General features: G+C 44.8%; 1 protein-coding gene across 1 annotated transcript; it reads right to left on the bottom strand.

Moving 5' to 3' along the window:
• On the bottom strand, positions 1–25,346 carry EHHADH (enoyl-CoA hydratase and 3-hydroxyacyl CoA dehydrogenase). The gene is made up of 7 exons (XM_009987842.2): positions 25,273–25,346; positions 18,180–18,283; positions 17,266–17,438; positions 15,879–15,990; positions 14,792–14,896; positions 8,403–8,744; positions 1–1,271 (listed from the first exon to the last, which is right to left on the bottom strand). The coding sequence occupies exons 1-7, from the start codon at positions 25,344–25,346 to the stop codon at positions 1–3; spliced, it is 2,181 nt and encodes a 726-aa protein (XP_009986144.2).
• Positions 25,347–26,759: the final 1,413 nt, after the last annotated feature.

Raw genomic sequence — 26,759 nt, 5'->3', positions numbered from 1 at the left:
TCACAGCTTGCTGCTCTGCCGGCTGAGGTAGGACATCCACTCTTTGAGGGGAGGGCTGCCCGTGGCTACCAGCTTTTGCAGAAAGGCACTGGGTCGTAGCCCGGGAACATCAGGGTGGGCCTCGGAGTATTTCTGCAGTTTGGCCAGAACGCAAGGGAGCCCAACAGTGGAAGCATAGAACATGGGGCCACCCCTGTGCTTTGGCCACCCATAGCCATTGATGTAAATGACATCCAGGTGTTCTGGGCCCGACGCTATTCCCTCAGCCAGGATGGCAAACCCTTCATTGATGAGGGAAAACAAACACCTCTCCAGGATTTCCTCCTGGTCTATAAAGCGGGTCTTGATGCGATGGGTGTCTCTGTACTGGGCCAGAAAGTTGTGAAGCCATGGATCTGGCTTGGCTGTCCTGCCCCCAGCCTTCTCGTACTGATACCAGCCTTTTCCAGTTTTCTGGCCGAACCTGCCGTTCTCGCACAGCAGATCTGGCAGCGGGCTGTAGCGGTGGCCGTGCCGCTGGCGGGCAGGCGTTCCCGGAGGCAGCGAGGGCCCAGTGAGGCTCTGGTCTTTTCGAGACCTCCAGCCCACATCCAGCCCAGCAAGATCGGACATTCGGAAAGGTCCTATCTTAAACCCAAAATCTTCAACTACCTGATCTACTGCTTCTGGTCTGCTTCCCTCCTCTAAAAGGAAAACTGCTTGTTGTAGGTATGGAAACATCATTCGGTTCCCAACAAACCCAAAACAATTCCCTACCACCACTCCAACTTTTTTCAGCGCTTTGGCTAGCTGCACAGCAGTGGCAATGGCCGTGGGGGATGTGTGATGGCCATAGATGATTTCTAATAGCCTCATCACATGAGCAGGGGAGAAGAAGTGTGTGCCAACGACCTGCTGTGGGCGGCTCGTGGCAGAAGCTATTTCGTCGATGTTCAGGGCCGATGTGTTTGTACACAGGAAGGCCTCTGGCTTGCAGATTCTTGATAGCTTGTGGAATATTTCCTTCTTTAGTGCCATGTTCTCAAACACAGCCTCAATAACTAGATCTACATCCCGCAACACATCAAAGTCCACAGTGAACTGGAGACGTGCAGGGTTATGGAAACCCAGAGTTTGGGTACCCTGCTCCATTTTCATAGCCTCACGTTCCAAAAGGAGCATCACAGCTTTTCTTCCTGTGTTCAGATACTCCAGATTCTGCTCCAGGGCTACCACAGGTATGCTGGCCTTAACCAGAGACGTCACAATGCCTCGGCCCATTGTTCCCAGCCCTAAGGATAAAAGTGAGACAGAATCAGAGACTAGGTATAGAAAACGTTACAATGAAACACCTGGCAGTAGCATTTCCTTTGTATCTCCAGGATGAAAAGTGGGGAAGCCTATGCAAAATGAGTGGTGCACAGATAGAAAAAAAAGAATTGAAGAGTGGGAAAAAGGAAGGTGAATTCTCTCTTTCAGTGAGCCTAAATGTTTGAAAAGCAGTAGCATAAAGGCAAGTTAACGTCCTCTCAAGCTTATGAAATATCAGAGGGATGCTCTCCAGTGTGTGCAGCCCATGTGATTCATGTCTTCTCCCTGCAAAGTTGTATACCTGTGGAAACCAGCATCACTTAAGAGTTGGATCCTGGGGATCAAAGACAGGAGATGTGAGTTTCAGCTTCAATCCCGTTACCAACTTCTAGCAGGCAGTTTCACAAGTGAGCTTCACCTGGAGGACACCAGTGCCTCTCTGTTCCTGTGAGATGGTCCTTTATGGGCACTTACAGGACATTAATGTCAGCAAATACACTCCACACGGAGATTTTGACACCAGCAAAGCTCTTGGACACTGATCTGCTCTAAACTTTAACGTCTTGTATGTCTCTCATTGCCAGGTCAAACAGGATGGCACTAACACAGCGTTCAACATCTTCCACCTCCTTTTTAATCACTCTGGAACATCAGCAGCCTTTGGCTCGCTGTTTGCACTTTGTATCAGGCATCTCTGCCCGCTGCGAAGGAACTTTCCAAGTCCTCCAGCACAGGCCATTCCTAACTTCTGAAGATTCTCGAAGACACAGCCTTGCTTGTCCAACCATGCCCAGAATTCCTGTAACTGAGCATCCATTCAAGCCATACTTTTTTCTCCAAGACCCATAAATGCGCTACTACCAGCTCATACCCCCAGGAATACCAGTGTAGAGATCACCAGCTTGATCCCTTCCCTCCTTCTGAGCCTTTCCACCAGCTCTGCCCTCTATTACATTAACTGAAGCTGCACGCTTACCCTTCCCTGTGCTACACAACCACACTATTTATCCTGCTCTCCCATGATGGGAGCTTTTCGGAATAGGTTAATACAAACGAGTAAGAGAAGGTCAGCACAATTTTACCAGCTTTAAAAGTGCGAAGCATCTGAATGGGAGGATTATTAATATCCTAAATAAAGCAACAACCAGACAAAGTCCAGGTTTGTTATAACTCTGTAAAAATGATTTTTTTAATCCCAGGTTTACAAATGGAAGTCGGCTAAACAAATAAACTGAAACAAGGGGATTAAAAAATTTGTCTAAAGCAGCTTTGTAAAGAAGAGCTGAAATTATGTCATCAGTTAAACAAGTTCCAACAATCAGGGTCAGTCAAGGTAGTATGTTTTTCCTGCAAGCTCCACACCCATGGTTTAGTTCTGTCCACCCTCAGCTGGTGTACACACAAGACACTTAAAACGTTCCCTGCTTAGCCAAAAGAAGACAGTTTTTACAGACACCGCTATCTGGCAGGCTGCTTATAAACCATTAGACTCCCAAGCAAATTGGGAAGTGTCCTCTTCCTTTCCATGGTGGAGACCTGGGATTTCTCCCCAGAACTTCCAAGCTCTACTAAAGAAATAACGGACACATCTTGAGCCGTACTAACTCCTGTTCCTCTTGGCTTCAGCCTCATGACCGAAACCGTAGCAGTTCCCTCACAATAGGAACACACTGCTAAATCAAAACCTCTTCCAGGAGCAGAGGTTCTCCAGCCTTCTTTTCAAGGACATTTCTGCAGTGATGTTAGCTGATTCCCCTGTTTGCTTTCGTCCACATGTAGTATGAGTACTCCCATCTAGGTTTTGGCCATCCCATGACAGACAGGCAAACATACTTGTAGTACTTCGCTTTCTAGGCCATGGGAGTAGGCTTATAGATAAGACACGAGCTTGCCAAGCTTGTTTCTGACCTAGAAAAGCTGTCTCTCAACTTACCACACAACTCTTCAGTGGCCTGTATGAAATGATGTTTAATGAAGCTGGCAGAGAGAGTAATGAAAGCCCCAAGGGTTTTGTTACATTAGTGCTTGCACAGCGTGACTCCCCTGGAAGTATTTTCTAAAATGGGGCTATAAAACCAAGGAGAGATTTGGCTACCTAGCAGGGAAAGAAGCATTTCTGAGGACTCCTCTTTTCAATTCTATAGAGCCTAGTGATCTCAGGGAAGAATATATTAGAACTGAAAAAAAAATGGCAGGGAATCATTGGGCCTTTCATGTGTAGAAGGCTGCAGAAGAAAGAGAAAGGGAAATGTCTCATGCTCAGCTGTGATCACACAGACCAAAACACAGCTAGGAATGACTCCAGAGTTTCTGCTCCATGTTCCGCTTTCGTCCTCAATAGTGCTCTCACTTCTCCAAAACCACGAAAAAAACTTATATTCTTATCTTCCACGCAGGGAATGGTTTTCAGAGCTGTGTTACCATCTTTCATGCCCAAGGCACATCTTTCAGAAAACCGAAATCTGCTTCAGGAAAAAGAACAGTGTCTAGCCATCTTGCTTCTGGTCTTTTGTTGTGAAATGTAGCTTTGACATATAAATACAACTTCGCTTGAACCCATGTAATTTCAGGCCAGATATGGATATGACAAATCCATTTGCTGGGCAAGCTGAGTGAATAATGACTGTTAATTATTGATCTGTCACATGAGGTATTTAGAATTTGAAAAATCATGCAAAATTAATTGAAGGACTTTAAAAACAAATTTTGAAACAAATGAACTCGAAATATGTACAAAGCAACTCACGTACAGTCACAAACACTGGAGAAATACAGATCACTGGAAAATATTCTGGACTATAATGAATATTTGGACTTTAAAATGCCGGGCCATGGAAATAATACTTTACAGATTGGTAAAAAATATGCAAAGACTGTTCCAGTTTTTCCCATTAAAAACAATGATGAGCAATTGGTGGTGGTGGATGGCTGCAGACTGGAGCTGTTTCTTTATCTATTTCAGGGTATTCACTTCAAGCAGAAATAATGTGATACTCAAGGCAAGCGGGTAGCTATGGAATGACTGCAGAAGAGACAGAGATGAACTCTTTTTCTGGATGACAAGGAACCTGAGGAAGTGGAAAGAGATGGCAGCCAAGAGTTCAGAACAAGTGGAAGAAAATGAAATAGGTGACGTTGCATGTGGCTGAAGACAGCCAAGGACAGCTAGGGCAAGAGCAGGTGGGATCCCACATAGCTGGGTGTCACCCACTGATCTGTCTGTCTCCAGACTGCAGAGAAAGGCAGCTGATGGGAAGCCAGCACTGTGCAGGACTGGTTGCCATTTCATCAGCAACGCTATCAAGCATGCCCACAAAACCATAGATCATCCTTGATGCAGAATCTACACTAAGATATGGTCAGCAAGCGATGTGCCAGCTCCCTCCAACAAGCTCCTGCTAATACTGGACAGACAAAGCAAGGCTCCCCTAGCATTCATGGCACTGCTTCCACACCTTAAAGGTCCTGTGTGCCTACAGAAAAGGTGCTGAAGGAGGAGGAAGTCAGAGTGATCTTCTCAGTTGCTTCTCATCGTGTGGCAATAAAAGAGGGAAGCAGCATAAGACAACACGCTTTTAGTGTGTGAAACAGCACAGCACTGTCTATTGAAAAATGGAGTCTGCAGGATTTCTGACCATCCAAAATAGATGCCCTCCTCTGCAGTGAAAACAGAAAGATCCTGGGACACCTATGGAGACTCAATACTTACATGGACGAGCAGCACTAGGTTAAAAAGTGTCAATCCCTCAAAAATCATCTCTAACATTTTGATTTCTGATGCTGCAAGAACATAATTAAGATCAAGAATATGAAATTATGAGATACTGTACAGCATGGTACTGGCTGGAGAATGACTCCACCATTGCGTTGGCATGTTCTACACATGTCTCTAATGGACTTGCAATTTCACTGACATCAAAAAGCAAAATAGGAGGAAAACCTTCCAGAGGAAGGAGAAAAAGCACAGTGGCGTGGCAGAAAGCAGTGACACTTAATATGGTATGGGATTCAGAGTTCAACAACCTCCAGAATAGGAGATGTCACTTGTCAAATGAAGTATCAGGTGAAAAACAAGCACTAGCAAAGCAAGCTTTAATTGTGGGTTATAAGGGCTATATTGATAGAAGCAGTGATTCAGAAAAGGCATTAGAAGTCTTGGCAGGTGTCAAGGATCCTGGTGCACTGATAAGCTTTAATGACCCTGACCAGCTACACCTGGAGCCTCCACCCACACCCACTGCCCATGGGCCTCAGAGCCCCATTTAAGCTCAGCCCTGGGCCTTGAGTTTTACCCTGATAGCTACCCTGAGCTATCTTGGAGGAGTTCTGGTCTCCAGGTATGGCTGCCCTGGGCTATGGATTCTGTTTATCTGGACCTCAGTCTGCAGACTTGCTTCTCAGCTTGACTTCAGATCTGCATCATCGTGTGAACTCTGCTTGATCATCTGGACTTCTAGTAGATGCTGGCCATGATGTCTGGGTTTGCCCTGCTCGCCTTGCTCAGGTACTGTGTATAACTGGTACACCAGCGGGTTGTGCTGCCATCCAGAGGGAAAAGTGGCCTGATAGGAACTTTATGCAAAGTTCAGCAAGGGAAGTACAAGGTCCTGCACCTGGGGAGGTATAGTCCTATGCACCAGTACATGCTGGGGGGGGGGGGGGGACTGACTGGTGGGAAAGCAGCTCTGCAGAAAAGGATCTGTGGGTCCTGGTGGACACCAAGTTGACTATGAGCAGTAATATGACCTTGTGGCAACGAAGGCTGATGGTATACTGGTATGCATCAGGAGGAGTGTTGCTGGCAGGCTGAAGGAAGTGATCCTTCCCCTCTACTCGGCACTGGTGAGACCATACCTGGAGTACTGTGTCCAGTTCTGGTCTTTCTAGTACAAGAGAGATATGGAGCTACTGGAGAGAGTAGCTCAATGAAGGGCTACTAAGATGATTAAGGGACTGGAGCATGTCTTTTATGAGCAAAAGCTGAGAGACCTGTGACTCCAGCCTAGGGAAGGCTTGGGATGATCTCATCAAATCCTGATACCTGAGGGGAAGGTGTAAAGAAGATGGAGCCAGACTTTTTTCAGTGGCTCCTGGTGACAGGACCAGAGGCAATGGACACACACTGAAAAACAGGAGGTTCCATCTGAATAGAAAAAAATGGGGTTTTTTTACTGTGCCAGTGACTGAGCACTAGCACAGGTTGCCCAGAGAGGTTGTACAGTCATGGATATTCAAAAGCTGTCTGGACAACTAGCTCAAGGTGGTCCTGTTTGAGCAAGGGGGCTGGACAAGATGATGTTCAGAGGTCCCTTCTGGTCTCAAAGATTTTGTGGTTCTGTCCCCCTGGGAGATGTTATTGCCATTGGCTCCCCATTCCTGGGGCACAGCTACTCCCTGCCAGTAGGTAATTGATAGGATGTGTAGAACATGGCCAATATGCAAGTTGGTTGTTACCTTGAGCGTACTAAGTAGGAGCAAGGAAGAAACATCTTGGTACCTGGTCTTAGTGTGGTTACTCCTAGAATACTGCTCTCACTTTGACTGTGCATGCTTTACAAAGTGTCGAAAAATTAGGGGAAGTTCAGAGTCATGAAAACAACCAGAGTGTGATAGATTGTGCTCTGCAGCAAAAGTATCAAAGCACTTAGTTTATTTATTCTGCAAAAAAATATGGGTTAACTTCAGCATTGTGAGTAACCAGCTACAAAACCCACTGAGACTCAGCGGTAGAGGCTGGGGCAATCTCAGACCAGAATTCAGAAACTTGTCTGGAGTCGAGATGCAAAGAGTTAATCCAATGGATGGGAGATGTAGGCCAGCCAGTTCAGTTTGGCAATAAGGTACGGATTATGTCTCCACTAGAAACTTTCAAACAGAGATTGCATTTGTCCTTAGAATTCCCTCTAGCTCAGCTATAGCACCAAAATAAGCAGATCAGATCTAACCAGCCCTTCAGGCCATACTGTCATTGCGACTGAGGCTTTGCAGATGTGTTTTTCTGGCATGATTTATCCGTAGGTAGCAAAGAATGCCCGTTCTAGTCACCAGATCGCTCCTACAAAACTTCAACACAAGCCCTTCCTGCCAAAGCACACGTGGCAGGACTGACCTGTCTGGGATTGCGTGTGTCCAAAGTACTGGGCTCTTCCAGCCACGTGACAAACGTGGCTATGCTTCCTGCCGCTCTACCTGGATGCTATCACAGCCACCATATCTCAAAAACCATTTTCATTAAAAATAAGGTGTGGCAGCTAATGAAAAAGGGAACTTCAACAAAAAAAGTGGTTCTATGGCCTGAAATGAGCCTTCAGAGAGCTCATATTGCAGAGCACAAGAGCTTGAGAAGTACCCAGGAAAGAGCAGTGTTGATCTGGAGAGATATCTCAAACAGAATGGATCTTTTCCAAGTGTTCCATTACTTCTCTAACCATTTTTTGAGTGCTACTGTCAACAGGCAGAGCTGAAAGATACTTTTTTTTAAAAAGTCTCAGCAGTGCATCAAAGGTTTTATTTAAATTGCTCTTATAAAAAATTAATGAAGGCATTATCTTGCTGGGCTACAAAATGGCAGGAGTGGATCCCAGTGAGATGAAATCTTCTTAAAATACAGCTGTCAAAACATTTTTGTATTAATGCATCCCCGAGTGGCTCGGTGCACGTGCACTTGCAGTACAGAACTAGACCAGGAGGAGGAGAATTTCATGCAAAACTGCTTATAACATGGAACAAAGCAGTATTTAAAACATGCCTCAGCAGTATTTAAAAGGGAACAGGCTGCTTATGGTCCACAGATGAAGCTACCTCTGAAGTGAGAGGAGGTTATTCTTCCAAAGAAAGAGGTGGCATCAGGTAAAAATCTCGTGGGATGTGACTTGCCACCTGGATTTCTGCACTTACCACTGCAGTGACAACTTCTCTCCTTCCACGTCCCCTACGGGTGTGGAGCATCTTTGCCTGTGCTGGGTACCAGTGACTCCGGCGAGTGACTGCTAGGGAATCCCACCTCAGCCCTCTGCCATGACTAAACCCCGATGACACTCATCCCATTGCCCTTCAGCTCCACCGTTAGCGGCGCGGTCAGCCAAAACACGACAGCTTTTCCATTCCCTTACCTATCACAGCTGCTCTGCGGATGGGCTGAGGGGAAGCGCTTTCCCACGAAGCTCCACTGGATGTTGTCCACTTCTGCACCGCTCTCTCTGCAAAGAAAGCATACTGCAGTGCTTGGGCCTGGCCTGAAGTCAGCAGGACGTTAAACAGCTCCCGCTCCTTCCGGACTCCATCGGCAAAGGGCTGCTCGCTGGCGGCTTTGACTGCCTGGAAGCACAGCTCTGGAGCCAGGAACCCACGGGCCTGTTTCTTCACCTTCACAAGAGCCTCACTGAGAAACGCTTCCATGTTGGGCAGTTTTGGAACCGGCTTCAGGCTGAGCCTACGCGGTCCCAGTGGCTGGCCTGGGGGTAGAAAAATGGAGTTACAGAGCAAAGCATCTAGGATTGGAAGAGTACAGCTCTTCACCCCTTTCTGCATAGACTGGGAATGCAGTTTACCTCTTTTCCTGCCAAGCTCACTGCATTAGGGCTTGCATGGCACAGTGATCTGGGTCCAGAACTAAAGTGTCTGACATTTCTCTTCAGCTTTCTGTTTGCTCTGACAATTACAACTTTTCAAGTCCCTTCTCAGACTTCAAAAAAGCAAGTTGACTTCAATTTCAAAGCAGCAATTCTCTCCTTCCTTTTCTCAGCTACACAGTGCCTTGACTTCTCTAGTTCTCTTGCTCCACATTCCCAGCTGTCACATTCATATGGCTCTTTCTACAGGCCTCAGTACCAAAGTTTTCCTCCAGTATTGTTTAGTACTCATTGCCCAATTGACTTTGCTAGCCAGATGCACTCCAGCCACGTCTTGACCCAGGCATTTATAAGAGAAACTGGGAAATATACCCTGTCTTCAACTCTTCCCTGACAGCAGGAGCCCCTCTGTTCACTTTGGGACTAACCAAGAGGACAGCTCACGCAGCATGAGCTGGGGAGCAAATGAATACCAAGGGAAGAGCCCATGCTTCTGTGTCAGCAAGGGGTGCATCAAGCAGCCACACAAATACATGAGGCTCATTACAGACAGAGGTTGCTATGGTGATACCTAGAAAGGATTTTAATTGAGAGAAGTTAGTTACATTTCAGATGCCGAAAACCTCTCCATCCTCTTCAGAAGTATAAGCCTTGGTGCCTGCTGGGGGATCGCTCATCCATCCGTACTCAGGCTCTTAATGGCAGCTTGCCTCAGTAAAGACCATGGAGGAACAAGACCAGAAATTCAGGATGTATCCAACGTTTTTACAAAGACCTTTTGGTCATCATAGCCACATCCAGATCAGATCATTAACTAACTGTGTAGCAATGTTACTGCACTGACTGCTGCGGTGCTGTTTCCAGAAGCACCCAGGACTGCCACTAAAGTTGGATGGTGGGTGGGTCCCCTCTGAGAACCTTACACTGAGAAAGTCTCTGGCATACACTGTCATTGCCCTAGCTTCTGTTACAGCTCTGGGAGCAGGAAATCATACACAGGATGCTGAAGTGTGGGAATAATGGCAGCAACTGCAATCATGGTTGCCCAAAGAACGTCCTGACTCTAGCTCTTCCTTCAAGACTGAGCAATGTTTAGGAGAAACAGAAACATGAGTTTCCAGGATGAGTTATGATACTGATTTCCTGAAATAATGGTCTTTGGAGCTCAGGCTTTTTAATTAAGCCTTTTAGAGAACACAAAGATGAACACTCACTGTGTAAGTAGCTTCCTTCGTAATCATCATTTGTAAAAATAATGTTTCCACGTTGACAGTGAATACAGTTTGTATCTGCCAGTATTGCAGGATTTAGTCAGGATGATGTTCCTTTATTTTGGAATCCTTTATTTTTCCCCTAAATGTATGTGTTTAACCCAGAAATGCTCTTTATCCACAGTTCTTTATTTAGGACTTAAAATAGTAGGTTTCATTTCCTCACTAGAGGAAACTTCAGGTTTGTCCCAGAAAGCAGATCTGATGGCTGGAAGACCACTTAAGACTGGGCAGATCAAGGGACTTCATATGACATCCCTGGTGTGGAAAGGACTGGTAAAAAAGGAATGCTACTGAGAGCCTTTAAACATGTTCTTCAGATGGCAAATAGTACTTGTAAGCATAAATACTGATGGGGGACAGGAGACAGCTTCTCAGAGTAAAAAAGAAAAGTCACTCTCCTGTAATAAAACTCTTAGCTGTAAGCTAAATAGGCTTTGCTAAGTATTTCTCCAGCATCTCCATGCAGCATTTTTGCCTCTGCAATGCTAATAAGACTTGGTGGCATAGTTATGAACAGGAAAAAATGGTCTGAATCCAAACCTGGGAAGAAGAGATCAGTGTGGGCCACCTGCAGCTTGATTTCTGAAATCAAAGCAGCAGGAACATGACAAACAGGGTTAGGCTGTGCTGCGGGGAAGTGTCCTCCATGCACAGGACCTAGCCCAGATACCTGCTTTGTTTTACTAGCGTTTGTAGTCCAGGTGGCACAAAGGACAGATCAAGCCTATAAAATTTCCATCAGCAAATGCAACATTTAAGCATGCAGTATCAAATTCTGTGCTATTTAGAGTAAAAACCAACCAAACAACCACCCCAGAGATGTAAACCCTCGGATATTACAGGACTCTGCATGCAAGAGGGCAAGGCCAGCCCAACTTTCTTCCTGGGGTGGTGAATTGCATGTGAATTTTGGAGAAACAAAGCTGAAACTGGGCTCCTGCTCCTCAGGCCTGCCAGAGGCAAGCCCAGGTAATGTCAGACTTTTCACAAACTCTGTGTGTGTTGAAGGGGCACTTTGCTAGACCTGCTGCCTCATGAAGGTGGCTGCCAGAATTGGGAGCCCTGGAGAGAGATTAAAATGTCTTTCTGTTGTACATCTTCCCTGAGATGACACACTAAAGGCCCTTCCAACTGTAACTGCAAGCTGGTCTCCGACAGCCTCCATTGAAAGCATGCAATTACCTAACAGCAGCATCTGTTGCCCCTTTGGGGTTGATGAGACTCAGAAGAAACACATGCTTCCTCCATGGTTACTCCTAGTGGCTTACAGTCAAACTCATCATCACCCATACTTCCACGCGGAGTTTAATACCTGTGGGGTCTGAGCTAGTCTAAATGGAACTGATTTTGCTTGGCTCTTCGGTGCAAGCCATTGAGACTTTCATGCTCTGGGAAGATGATAAAGGTCAGCCAGCAGATGTGGTCAGGAAGCAAGGGGTGATCATGAAAGGAGAGCTCCAAAGAAGTCTGCTGTGCAGAGGATCAGCAGCTGTTTTCTCCTCCAGCTGAGGAAGACTATGCCAGGCCAGCAAGAGGTGGGCAGTATAAGCTGCAAGCTGCTGCCTGCCATGAGCAATTACAGCAATTTTTCAATTTTGTGATGCCATCAGGTGGGCAAATTATGTAATGCATCTTTAAATTAGTGCAGTGACTATCAAGCACACTTAAGGAAAGAACATTCTCCTTGTCTCCAAGGATTTAGCTCCTGTCTATTCCTTTCAAAAAATGACTTCAAAAGTGAAGATAGTCTCTTTTGCCTGAAGAGGCCAGTTTGTGTGAAGAGGCCAGGAATATATGCTCACTTTCTATTTGCAATGTTTAATTACTGTTTCTTCAATGACCAATTTAACTTGGGTTCAATAATTGTCTGTGTGTATTCCTATAACCACTTATACAGAACTGTTTCAGAGCTCTTTTTGAAGGTGTTCTTTTAGGAATGTTCCATAAAAATGTATGGATGAAGACGCTTTCCCAACATGCCTACCATAAAGGTGGCTCTGTCAGCTGCATATCAAAACAATAATCAAGGATCCTTGCTTCAGTACAGCCAGTCATTTGAGACTGATCTCTTGCTATGAGATACTGCAGCTCCAGCACTGAGAAAGCTTTAGAAGAAAATAATTTCTGAACTGATTCTTTGAGGCTTATCTCGCAGTACAGCGTTCCCAGGAATAGAAATTCCATCAGTGATAAAACTAGTTATTTAGCCAAACTGCTCTGCAAGAAGCCAGCAGTTGTTAGCCTCATGTTTTAAAAAAAAAAACCCAAATCTCATCAGAAACAAAATGCTACATGCCATACAAAGACAGTGGACTTCCATGATGGCAATTTTTTTTGGTGCAACTCTGTCTCTGGTTTTATTAAGATTATCTGAAAAATGTTCACTGAAGACAGAACTCAATGTGAACAAAAACCAGATCAGCTATGTGAGATTGTCGTCTCTTCTGCAGCCCTGAGTTAGTGCTTGATGTAGGGAAATAAAAGCACTCCTTTGCATGGCAAGAGAATTTTATTAACTTTAGGCAAAGGCAAAAGCCAGGAATTACTCAAAAGGAACATATGGACTCTGGGTACCTCATTCTTTCAAATTATCAGGTAACCTGAGGCTAAATGGTGCATCAAAACTTTGCATAGTCTTCTGCAAGGGCTAATGAGAAGTTTTCCAAGCAGGAAGAAATAAAGATTAGCTGACTTGCCAGTATTTTCACTGTCAAAGCACATACTGTAAATGCCAGTGAAGCTGTTGGAAAGAGTCTGAAAGCATTTTTAAAGTCCTGTTGGAGTTAGTATATAGTGTGATGTGAAACACCTTCAGTGACATTACTCGTTTTTACTGTGGTACCTCAAACTGGCAATAAGCAGATAGAAAATCTACCACTAATAAGGAGTAAGACTGGGACAGGTTACTTGCTGAACATCCAGCTAGGGTCCTTGTGTGCTTATACCATTCTCAAAATATTTTTTCTTGGTAGTGACAATTTCCAATGAAGATGAAGCTACAGAAAAGGAATTTGCCAGTAGCAGACATAAGTTCCAGAAAGCAAGTTACACCAAGGAACAGCGTGCTCAATGATTCATTCCTGATGTTCTCTAAGGTCAAGCTGACTTTCACAACGGCCAACCACTGCAAAATATCTGTCTCAGAGGAAAAAAGCATGCAAATATAAAAATTTCACCCAATTTCACTTAGCATTTGTTGAAATTCAGAATGCTTGCTGGTTTGCCAGTTCTAGCAATGTATCTGTTACTCATCTTATGATACGCTGCTGCTGCCATCAGTACTGGTATAGATCTTATTGCAGGGCATCATTCAGAAGCCCAGAGGGTACATCAAAGGGAAGGAACACTGTTGAGTTAATTTGTCTAGAAGTGTGGTAATATTTCACTGTTCTCCCAATAGATGGAGAAACAGTTCTCATTCAAACTGGACAAAATCAGTGAACCAAAGTATCTGTTTTTCTTAGAAGCAATAGTCAAGTACATCCATCTCTTTGCAAAGAATATTTAAATAGTCTGATTCCATATAGGGAAAGGGAAAAGAGGACTGCTTATGTCATCAATTCTGCACTAAAAACGAAGCTTGAAAATACCATAGGGTGAACAGAGTGAGAAGGAAGGGCATCTCTCCCAGAAAGCCTAGCCAAAGAATACCCTTTTGTACCTATCTGGTAAATCTCAAGTTGTAGGGAAGTATAGAAGACACTAGTCTTTAAAAAATAACCCATTCATTGAACTCTCTTGAAAACATGATGCACTGTCATCTAGGACAAAGCTCAGGTTGCTTCAACTTCTAGCACAGGAGAGGGGCTCCTACAGAGAAGAAAGGGCCTTGTTTGTAGAGAAGAGAACTGCAGGAGCAGAAGTAGCACCCCAGCTTGAAAAAGCATTGCCTATAAATGCCACACGATCAAAGCAAAAATATTTCTTTTTTTGCTTCCTTGCATGCACCTCGTTGTGACTGAGTTCCAGATGAAATCCTGATGGAAGTCCATGGTCTGCTTCCAAAGGTACAGGGAGGTCAGTAGAGGAAAAAATACCCTGTTTTCTCTCAAGATGATGCTCTTCATGCTGCACAAGGAATGTTCCTCTTTCTGTATTAACTCCAATGAATTTGACTTTGATATTTCTAAGGTGGGGAAAAAAAAATCTCTCCACAGGCCATTTTCTTGCATAGCAGCAAAAGGATCAGGGACAGAATCACAGACTCATGGATCATTAAGTTGGGCTGAGGATGCCTCTTCACTAGAGGCAGAAAGTTATTTTTTGATCAGCTATTATTGGGGGTGCAATCAGAATCCATGCAATACCAGCTGCGATCCAAAACTATATATGGAAAGAGCACATACTCCTCCAAACCAGTGGAGTGCAGCAGCCCAGAGGAGCATGTGAGTTTGGATATACAATTAAGAAGCAGGAGGACTTGATATGTATCTGTTTTCTGAATCCTCACTTGAATTTCTGCAGCTCTCCAGCATCTGAATTTTTCACTTCCGACAACAGAAAACAAAATCTGTAATTAATTCTGTCTTACATGGATGCCAAAACTCAATGAATGGAGCGTATAAATTGGAACAAACCGGTGGGCTTTGTTCTGACCCTCTCCAGCCCTGAAACATCACCAATTATTTCTTGGCATTGCTAGAATTCTTTCCTCACCAATCACTTTGTTTGCCAAGCGAATTGCTGCCTCAACTGTGTTTTCTTCCACAACTTCATCAACCAAGCCCAGCTTCAGTGCTTCTGTTGCTGGAATGTGTCTTCCTATGATTAAAAAAAAAAAAGAAATAAGGTGACTACAGTGGGGCAGGGTGGGCAATTTCATTCTTTTCCATCTGATCAAATGACTTGTGTGTAGCTGGCCTCAAATATGAGACATGCTCATTATCAGGTTGTCATGATTCAACCCAGCTGGCAACTAAACACCACACAGCTGCTTGCTCACCCTCCCCCAGCCCTGGGGAATGGAGAAGAGAATTGAAGGGGAAGAGGGAAGGAGACTCATGAGTTGAGATAAGAACAATTTAATAATAGAAATAAAATAAAAGTAATAATGATAAAAAATAATAATATAAAATGATAATATATACAAACAAGAGATGCATAATGTAATTGCTCACCACCTGCTGACCAATGCCCAACCCATCCTGCCTAGCAGTCCCAAAACTGACATCATGGAAGAGCGAGAGCGCCAAAGACAGTGAGAAACTCCCCGCTCAACCCTTGTCTATATACTGGGCATGATGTTGCGTGATATGGAATATTCCATTGGCTAATTTGGACTTCAATCCTAAATCTAAACTCAAATCCTAAGCTAGCAGTTGTGGGTCTTTTGTTCCAGCTATGCTGCCTCCCAGCTTCTTGTGCACCTGCACACTGCCAAAACATGGGAAGCTGAAAGGTCCTTGATGCCTTAGCAACAACTGTAAACACCAGTGTGTTACCAACACTCTTCCCATAACAAATCCCATACTAAATCCAAAACACAGCGCTATTCTAGTGACTAAGAAGAAAACTAACTCTGTCCCAGCCAAAACCAGGAGACAGATATATAAAATGCATTACTAACTACATGTCTCAGAAGCATGTATGTCTCTTTCTTAGCCCATGATTAGTGGAAGCGAGCTGAATTTCAACCCAAGCAGCTATACAGGTTAAAGAAATTCATGTTTCTTAGACCAAGCTGGTGGTATGACTCAATGCCATATTGTTATATACAGAGCAAGGTCAAGGCATAAGACTTTACCTGTAGTGATCATATCCAGAGCAGCTGGTATCCCAATCAGTCTGGGTAGTCGCTGAGTGCCCTCAGCACCTGGAAGTATCCCAATGGTGACCTCCGGTAAACCCATCCGTGCCTAAAATGAAGTCAAATTCAACAACAAATCTGATTAAAAAGAGTGATAATCATAAAATGAGCAGAACAGAGGAAAGACAAGCAGACTTGACTCATGCACCGCTCCTCCAGGAAGCCTCAAAACTTCTCCATAAAACTTCACCCTTGCTTTTTGCCACACGAGACGCTTAAGACAAAAGCCCACTCCATCATTTCAGAAACTTGTGCACAAATGCACAGGAACAGCGTCACCCTTCAGCGGACGCACGTGTCCAGTGCTGCTGGAGAGCTATGGGGCCAAGAGCATCCCCCAGACTGACACAGGTGCCAACTACTGCTTTCAAGTAGTTGCTATCAAATACTGGAGGCCACTCTGACCTAACTGTTACCTCCCTACTCTGATTTTTGGAAATTTAGCAAAGGAAAATTGGTACCACTCATACCGAACTCTTCCCTAATGCTCCTTCAAATGGCTCTTGGTGCACTTGACCTTTAGCAGGGTTATGCCAGAGACGCCAGGCACAGCAGGAAGGTGTGTGAGGGGGGTGTCCTGTCTTCTCTTAAATACTGTTTGGATTTTGGTGCCTTAGCAACCCATGCTGTCATGTCAGTGATTCACCCTGCAGCAGTGAGGAGATGGCCCTACCAGTGAAGAGTCTCTACAAGGAGATCAGGTATTGCCAAAAGGCAGTTCAGCATTCCTGAATCTTGAAGGAGGGGACTCAAGAAAAAAATGGATCATGCATTAGAAGACTCTTAAAGCTGTCTTTTGGTCAGAGTGCTCCCTGAGGAACCAGAGCTCGTGGGGAATCAGCCAGTAAATGCTCCACGCTAGCTGAGTTTCAACTGCCTACTAAAACTAGGCCACTAGCAGAAAGAAATCCAAAATTCACAGCGGGGAGTAGGAGAAAGCCATGCTGCGTGAGCCAGTAAGATACAGCCATCTACATCAGAACACAGGTGATGACCGCTGAGACCTAGGGTGAATTAACACCTGGTTACGGAAGTTTCGATGCAGCCATCTTAGTCTACTAGTTACAAATCAATTTTATATTGAGAAATGACTTGAAATTAGTTATTTAATAAGACTTCTGAAAGCATGGCAAGGGTGGTGGTGTAGGTGAAGAAGGCTTGAGCACACAGACCTGTATCCTGTAGCTATAAAGCCCCCCTTCTCTGATCCCAGGAAAGGCATGCTGTCCCACTGCTCTACAGGAGCAGTCTCCCCCCATCCATGGCCACATGTACCCGGCCCCTGGTGCCTTCACCAGCCTCTCTAGTTCACAGCATGTGTTACCTTCACATGTGCGATCCGATAGTGACAGCCAAGTGTCACCTCCAGCCCTCCACCCAAGGCAACGCCTTCAATGGCAGCCACCACAGGCTTCTCGCTCCTTTCTATGAGAGAGATGATGGAGCCCAAGGGAATACCATGTCTCTTGGGAGAAGAAAATCCTCGAATGTCAGCTCCTGAGTTAGCACAAAGAGATTAAGAGGAATTAGTGGGCAGGGCAGTGGTTGGAACGATCCTTCCCTCTGTGCCACTGAACATAGCTGCTCACAGATGATCAAGTCCTTGCAGAGCATGCTGCTGGTGGGAGAGTGGTTAACAGAAATTAACCCCTTTTGGGACCACCTTCAAGAAACTCTGTCTCCTTGAGCTTGTTCAGAGAGCTCAGGGGAAGGCTAAGTACAACAATACATAGTAAGAGTAATGGTTGTGCAATTACTACAGAAATCTGCAGATCATCCTTGGTGTAATTAAAAAAAAAGTTGAATCTGGAATAGTTAAGTACAAGTTACTACTAACAAGCAATGTAGAGCTCCAAGGAAATTCCCTAGCTCCCCAGGTTTCTACAACTGGCAAAGATCTGTTATTCACCCACTCCAAGTATGTTTCATACACTGGACCAGTTGATGGTCCAGAGATTTTATACAAACCTAGCCACAGCGAGCAAGGAGGCACCAGTACATTAGGGAGATGAGCAGCTGTCCCTCATGTCAGCATGAACATACCTGCTTATTTTTGACCTGGACAGTCCAACTTCTCATGTGCCCCATGTCAATCGCGGCACAGCAGAATAGCAAAAGCCCATTGTCTTGGGGCCACTTACAGCCAAATCAGAACTTTTATCAGCAGTGAATCTTCAGACACAGTGGGTGGAGAAAGTTGCCTGTTTTTCTTGGGCTGTTTGATGAAAAATGTCCTACCTGCACTGAATATCCCATTTTCGCCACAAATCGTAACAGCTTTCACCGAAGGATCTGCATCTGCTCTCTTCAGTCCATCCTCTAACGCCTGGAGAACTGCTGAACTGCAATAAATTGGAGGTTCAGTGAGTACCAATTAATTCTGTTACCCTTCCAAGTGGTATGTTAGACACACTGATGCCATGTGGCCCAGTGAAAACGAGCAGTAAGTCCAAGCAGGGCTCTCTTCTAGCCTGTCTCCTGCCACCACCCCTCCAGGTCAATCCTTTCGTTGGTCTCCCTCTCGCTTCAAGGGCAAGCACCAAAACCCAACAAGCTTATGATTGCTGACTTGTCATTCACTTTGCTGGAGAGTTGTCTTCTGGCTATGACATTGCTGTTTCCAAAGCAAGCAGCACAGGGAAATGCTCTTTTGAAAACGCCTTTATGAATTAAACATGCAGATTTTTCGGAAAACAGTTTAGCATAATTTAAAAGTAATTAATGCTAAACCACTGACAATCTAAGAACTTTTCAAAAAGGGAAATGAGCTCCAGGGATAAAAAGCTATCTTTCAAACACCTGAAACAGAGTTACTGCTGTGCTGATAATTACAATGCTTTCACCTTGCCAAGATCTGTATGTAGGTTCAGACTTTAACTTGTGTGGGATCCCGTCAAAGCAAGTTTGGGCCTAAAACACTAAGTAGAATTTCTTCTTTTATCTTATCTGAACATACTTCCACAGACACAAGCAGTGAACGTGGCCAGCAAAGAATTAACGAAGAACTTCAAAACATAAAAGTTTAAATAGTATTTTTACAAATCAGATATTTAAACAAATCTGGCCTGACTGAAGAGTACAGCCTGTTTTAGAAGACAGTGACAACAAAGAAGATGGTAGGTAATAACAGAAGCATTAACACCTAACACTTTATTAATAGAAATATGAACACAAATTGTATGCATATGTAATTTTGATTCCAAAATATATTCATGCACACACACTTGTAAGTATATAACTGTATATAGAGTCTGTGAGAGTTTTCAGTGTGCGTGTGTCTACATGCTACACACGTAGATAATGCCTCTGATTCAGAAAATCCGAGCCACAAGCGGTTGGAGGCTGGAGGAATACTCAAAGGAGTATCATACATTCTCGCCCAGTCCTTGATAAATATGGTTTCTGTTCCTAGACCTTCTCCAAACTGTAAGCCCAGTTCCACGTGTGAACTTGGTGGCTGATGAAAAGGGAGCAGAGCTCTGTTGATGCCCAGTGGAGAGGAGGAGTGGGAATTAAAAAGAACTGACAGAAAGGCTGGATGCATACTCAGTTTGTGCATGTTTTTCAGTATCTTTGAGGGCATTTTACTTGAAGAGGAAGTTTGTAGTAAAGTAGATGAAAAATGTACCACTGTACTCATGCAATGCTTCCAGGTGTGTCCAGGGTGGGTGATCACATATTTGACTAAGCAGCAGCTTGCAGCATTGAAGTGGAAATCCATAGACTGGGAAGGAGAAGCAGGGGAGCACAAGAAGTTTGCTGTAAGCCAGCTGTTCAAAGCCCTGCCTGCATCTTTCTCCTTCAAAATAAACAATTAAGAGAAGCTATTAGCAAAGCCTATTAATCAGGGCTGTTGGCTGAGCAGAGAGTTGGGGAGGCTGTCTAGGGGGGCCTCCAGGATCAGCTGCTGCCTGGATAAGGCCATGCTACACAGAAGGATCAGCGGGAGCCCTGGGACCTGACAACCAGAGACTGAGAGAAGTGTTATTTTTGGAAAGAGAACAGCCAGTTATGTACCAATTGCCTCACCCAGACATCAAAGACAACTCTGAAGTCTGACATTAGTAATGGTTCTGAAAGCTGAAACTTAAAATGAGAATAATTTGGCCATGACAAAGAAAAACTATCAGGTGACTCTGTAAAGGTCCTTCTGGTGCCTACAGTTCCGCAGAGCAGAATATGAAAGCCTTTCCAATTTTAATAAATGGTTTCATATTATGTAGGAAAAAAAACACACATTAAAAATTTGTATTTTATCTCACTCCCTTTGGAATATCAAGTGCTGTGGCTGCTGCTATTTGAGAAGGACCCACAGGCTGCACCCAACACTCGCTGCTCTTAGGGGTCTGTATTTGCATCAGCAAAGAGCCAGGCCACAGAACGACCAAATTCACCCAGCAGCTGCAAGATTAAAGGGAAAACCATTATGAAATGTCATTACACTTTCCAAATTACGGTGCTAAGAGGGGGAAAAAATATGTACCAGGATTCCGAATGCATGTTAAATTCCTGATTTGAAAATACTGCATATAAAAATGGCACAATTCTCTTAGGAATAGACAAGAAGCAATCAAAGCATTTCCGTGGCTGTTGCGGGTGCACGATCAGCAGATGCAAAATGCCCATATAAAAGGTTTGTCTGCCTTAAATGGAAAGGTTTGGGATTTTATGTAGGAAACCAGTTAGAAACCCTTAGCACTTACAACAACATACTCCTACCAGAAGGAAAATGAGTTATCAAGGCTGCCACAAAATAACAGTTCAATACCTACACGACCTGTATTATCCCAACAGAACTATTTTTGCCAGAGAACAACTTGACCCTGTACTTGCATAAATATTTCTTCTCTCTCCATACAACTTTTTCCCAGTGGGAAGATTTTTTTTTGTGGGAGAAAAGGGAAGAAACATCAGACTTTTTGCAGTTTCTTGCTCTCCTAAGCTAGAGCAGTGTGTTTGCCTCAGGATATGTTACAGTCCAATGCATTGCTTTGTAGCTCACCTATTGTAACGGGTACCAAATGATGCAATTTGCAATGAAAGCATCATAGTAAAATGTACATCAGTAAAACTATAAAAATACTCAAGAGTATCACAGCTTCAAGCAGCTAGAGCATTAAAGATACAAAAAGCCACCACAATTTGCCTAAGTATTTCATGACTGTGACAGTGTCATTCATTGAACAGTAACAACACAAAAATTCGCTCCGTGCCGTCCCGTCAACGCTCGATCCCGTGCTCTGTAGCCAGCTCCACCACGGGTACCATTTTGACTGCAAGGCAAGTGATTCTGCTGAGATGACTCAGTTGTTTGGGCTTCAAAACCACGGCACAGGTGCTGCTAAAGAACATGTGCACACCAGGGTCAGAGAAGAGTCTGGCAGGTGACCACACCAGGTTGTTTTGATTTTGTGTAAAACTCGCTGCAATGATGATGTGCTGGATTGGTAACAAGGTTTTATTATTTCCCTTAATAATTTCAGATTTTAGCTAGGGTTTGTGAATGTGAACTTCTTTCACTTGAGGAAAAAAAAAGTAATTAAGGGAAGTCTGAACATTTACTTGTCACCTTTAAAGAAATGAGACTCAGATCCAACAGGAGGAAATTCTGTTAATGGAAAACAGGCAGGTCTGGTCCTTTCCCCCTGCACTTGCCCCAGCACCCACAATCCCTGCACTGGGGATGTTGGTATGTATATCTACACATATTCTTTTCAGCATCCCTTATACACCCACTGGCCGTGAATTTGCCTAATCCTGTTCTGATTCTGCTGATCCATCTGCCCCCACAGACTCCTGCAGCTGCAAACTCTGTCTGGTCTGTTTTAAACAATCTCCTACTAGTTTAATCAGATGCCCCTAGTTCAGCTGTTGCAGGATTTGGTAAAGGGTTATGCCTTTAATTTATTTACTTTCTTTATGATTTTGTAAACATTGACTTTATTCTCCCACAGCCTTTTCCTTTCCAAACTGATGATGCTCAGCTTTTTCATTCTGCTTTCTTAACGCAGTGCACCATCCCTTGGATTATTTTCGTCGTCCTTTTCTGGATCATCCCTATATCCTCCTGCAATCTCAAAATCCAGAACTAAACACAACGATTAAGATGTTTTATATTGCAGAAAAGGGATGCCTTCTGCTCTGTTCTCAACATACATGCTGATGGTACCCAGTAGGGCTTTTGGGGCTGCCCCAGCACATGGAGCTGATGATTCCACAGGACTCTCAAAGGTAAGGATCCCTTCCCTGAGCTGGAACTGCCAGTTTTGAGCTCGGCATCCTGTGAGCTTGTCCTGGCTTATATTTTTTTATTTAAAGAACTTTTTGCTACTTTTTTTTAGCATGCTTTGACCCACTCTTTATAGTTTTTGAGTCTCAGTTTCTAGTTTACATCTCTCCTGTCATGTTTTACGAGCTTCCTTGTTCTCTTCATTTGAGGCAGCTTTCCACTTCTTAAAAAAAATCAAACTTTTCCCTTAGTCTTCTTAGCTTTCTCATCAAGCCATGCAGCCCTTTTACCAGATCACTTACTGGCGGAACGGGGCTTCTAATAAACTTAAACCCCCTCAAAATCCCAAACCCAAACAACAACAATGCAGCCTCCACCCTTGTTACAGGCTTCTTGTCTTTTGGATAGCTTCCTGCACTGTTTTTGTTGGGTATTTACATAATTCCCTTCTTGAAATTAAGTACTTGTGTGCTGGATTTTCCTGGTCTGCTCTGTCTTGCCTCAGTGTCAGATCCAGCTGTGTAGTAGTTGTGGTTGCACAGCAGCTAACAGAGCTCGAATGGAGTCATGCACAGAATTTAAGGCCAAACCCAGAATTTTCTCTCTGCATCTCACCCTGATGAGATGCTGATCCAGCCCAACTCTGCTAATGACACTCTCCCATCATTGCTACCTGTCCGAAGTTGCGGCTACTCTGATCTCCTTTACACTTTCTGATCGTTATGCTGATCCAGGTGTCAGAAGGACAATCCTAGCAGCCAGGGAGAGACTTTTCCAGTCCGGACTGTTAATGCTCTTATACTTTATATAATCCCATGCGTACACTTCCCTACTCCACGTCCTACCCTATCAACCCTGGAGCTTTTCTTCACTTGTCAGCTCAAATGTTGAAATACTCTTCCATATCCTTAATTTTCAGTGCCAGCGGCTTGACTCTCCTAATAAGATGTGGCTGGTCCTTTCTCTTGCAAGTCTTGTCTGTCTGTTCGCCAAAACTTCCCAGTTTTTTGCTTATCTAAATCCCTTCTTACTGTGCCATGGTCACATAAATGCAGATCTCTGAATACTAAACTTCTGCAAACCAGGGAAAAAAAAACCCAAACAAATCAAATTTGGCACGGGCCACCTCTGCTGGTGGAGAGAAAGACCAGCTTGAAGGGGAGTCTGTGGGTGGGAGCCAAATTTGTTGCCAGACTCACAAGTCAGGTGCAGATGGTGTCAGACAGAAGAAAGCAAATTCGGGCCCACCAGTGGCTTCTAAAGTGCTAATGGCCAGGGTGGTGGCCTGGGAGCTGGGAAAACGGCACCGAGGGCCACATGTAATGGGGAGATACAGGTGAGGCTGGAGCAGAGCAGCAAAAACTCGCCAGTCTTTTAAAAAGTATCTGTGCCTGCTGTGAAATTAAATGTTCAGGATTGCAGGACACGGCTCCTGTCTGTAACTTTCACTGCCTGCTATCACCTACGTAACCAAACATCTCCAACAGCAAGCACAAACCTGCTCCCCTATGGTCCAGTATATAAAATAGGCAGAAGGAACACATAAGGATCAGAGAGTGCTCTACCTCTCCTAGATACAGCCAGGTCTCAGCTAAAAACTATCCGATGGCAAGTATGAGATAATTACCGACCTCTACTGAAACAGGTATTACCCTAACACGCAATCGAAGACCACGGGCAAGTCTCAAGCTGAAGTTTCACGGCAGTTTAACTCATTTAAACCCACGCCGTGCAGGTTCCCATCCTTCCCCACGTACTCCTGCCCTGTCCCTTGTGCCAGCAGTGCTCCTCGTGCAATCGCACGAGGCTGGCTGAAAACCCAACCCAACCGGCTGGTGCTCAGTCACATGTGCACAGCGAGCTATGAGCTGTTTTACAATGAGTCTACATGGGTGAAGTAAGTCCTGGGGTTTTCTTTGGGTTTTCTCAAGGATTTCTCAAAAGAGGCAGAGTTAAGGTTCCTTACATACTTATCTTTAGCCCTGTATTTTGTGCTTTTCTTCCTAAGGATGGAAAGTTTATTGTGGGCACAGCCTGGAGGTTTTCTTAGGCTGGTCTTGGGCACCGGAGGTCCAAGGGATGTCTTGCACCCTGCAGTTCCGCGAGTGCTACGTGCCTAATTCATCTAATCTGCCAAGTCCCTCCAAGTTTGTTTTCTCACGACAATTATCTGGGCGCGTGAAAATGATCTTACTCCACTTTTAAACGTGTTGCAACAAAAGACTGAGCATTGCCAGCTACTGCAAAGCAATGCAGCTTGCCACAGAAGAGCAGAAAGTTTTATTTCCTACTCATGCCCTTACTTGTCTCCTTCAGCTTCTTTTTAACAAACTTTCTGGTTTATAAGTCAACTGTAACTGCAGCGGATTTTTTTTTTGGCTTGTGAATATACACTGAATAGACACTATGGTCACAGTTACAGATCTGCGGTTCAACCACAGCTGCTTAAAAAGGGTCTATGTGCTACTCAGACCTAAAGGAACTAAAATACACACTTTATAACAAATTATGTAAAGCCAAAGAGCATATATATCCTTTTCAAGACACACGGAAAACTAAAATTTCAGGAGCTCCTACAGGTTCATGTTTGACTTTGTTTCTCACTGGCTCGTGCCTGAGATCGCACGGGGCTTTTCTTGACTGAGATCAGCATTTAGAGGTCAATTCCTTAGTCATTTTGAAAAGGCAAACGAACTGCCTTCGCTTCTGACAGCCCTGGCTGTGGTTTAATCCCGGTGCCATCTCCTCTGCTATCTACGAGCCCTTTGCCCTGACCCCTGCTCTCGCTTGGACCGCGCGGGGACTCGCCGAGCAAACACCGCGGAGCGTGTGGGGCCGGTGACGAAACCCGCAGCAAATCCGAGAGGAAAAGCTGGTTTTCACCTACGAGCTCTGCAGGAACTCCAGGGAGAAACGGCAGAACTGCTAAGGCCGCTGTGCAATTTTTTTTTTTTGCTGGAAGCATCATTTTGATGCTTACAGACTGGAAGGTGACGGGAAAGACGGCAAGTTTTTAAACAGCTTGCAGAGGAGATGACAGCAAGCACAGCCTGATGAACCTAACACCTCTCCTGGGGAAAAAAAACACCCCACTAGGGTTACCTCAGCGTGTTGACCGGCGGGTTGCGGAGCCGGATGACGGCCACGGCGGCGGCACCCCTCGCGTCCTGCGCCATGGTGAGCGCCTGTCGCTCTCCTGGCTGCCCAGGCGCCCGCCCCCGTGGCGTCCGGCCGGCCCCGCAGGGGCGGACCGCGCACAGGGTGGGTGCTGGGTGCTGTCCCCGCTCCGCAGCCCCCCCTTTGCCGGGCCGCCAGGGCTCTGCGTGGAATTAACGTGCCATTCCCGCCCAGTTCGGTGCCCTCGAGCCCCTCGAGTCAGTGTAGGGACACCAAGGGTAACGCCTGTTTGGAAAGGGTGGAGAACGTCGTCGTGGCTTGATGGTGTGCAACGGGCTTGTTTTCCGTGGAAAACATCTGTTGGAAGGGTTGGTTCTGCTTGAAACGCCGCAAGAGGCTAAGGCCCACGTGGTTTTTTTAATTAGTACAGGGAAGCTAATGAAGTGAGGATGTGGTAAGGTTCGCCGCATTGTAAGATATTCCTGAGAAAAACAGCAGTTTGTAAAAAAAGCTAAAAGGTAGGAAAAAAGAAGGGAGTTTCTAGTGTTACAAAATGTATCCGTCACACTAAAATGTAATTTAAATTACATTTAAAAGGGAAAATTCCCGGGCGTTGAAGAACAGACGACATTTTACACGGATCTGTCCCGCCCTGCGACCATCCCTGGTGCAGCTATTCCAGGAGCAATCCCGAGAACCTGGTGAGGATGCTTCAGGAGCCTCTGCTTGCAGCGCTGGGTAAGGGGCATGCCAGAGCCGACCCCCTGACCAGGGTGAATCCCCCAGTAAATCTCACAGAAAAAAACCCACCACCACACATGCTTCTCCCCAGTATGGGTGTGTAAGGAGGCCTGTCTTTCCCAGTGGGTTGTAGGGTGTTGGTTTAATGGATGAGGTGAGATGTATTTTATCCTAATGAGCTTGTTGCAGAATGTTAACTTTGCTTTTATATCTCTATAATCTCTCTTTTATATCTCTTGGCCTTTAAAAGTCAGCCACTGGGCAGAATGGCTCCAGCTCCTTCCCCTGGTCTGGAAGAGCTACAGATAATTTTAGACCTTGATTTACATGTGCAGAAAGGTCTTTAGGAATATATAGTCCTCTTTCATAGCAACTGCTGCCTTTATCCTTATCGCTGTTGTGGTGGGTCACTACAGCTCTCCTGTCATTTGTTAAGTAAAAAAAACCAAACAGGGAACCAGGGATAATACTCTGCAATTTCCTCGTAAAACAGTGTGTTTTGGGAGTTTGTAAAAATGCTGCAAGCTATGCCTTGGAGGGCTAACTGGTGGGTTGTATTTTTCTTACCCAGAATGAAACCAAAGATCACTCTGAGTTGTACTTTGTTTATAAGTCACAGGTCTAGTTTACTTGCCCTTTAATCGTACAACTGCTATCACTGTGACAAAACAGGACTCTTCTGAGCATGAATAAACACAGGAGAAAACAGTTCTCTGGAAAAGAAAGCTCAG

The sequence above is a fragment of the Tauraco erythrolophus genome, chromosome 11 (assembly GCF_009769465.1).
Source record: "Tauraco erythrolophus isolate bTauEry1 chromosome 11, bTauEry1.pri, whole genome shotgun sequence".
NCBI lineage: Eukaryota > Metazoa > Chordata > Aves > Musophagiformes > Musophagidae > Tauraco > Tauraco erythrolophus.
Note: the sequence above shows the minus strand (reverse complement) of the source record. Positions and strands in the feature narration are given on the sequence as shown.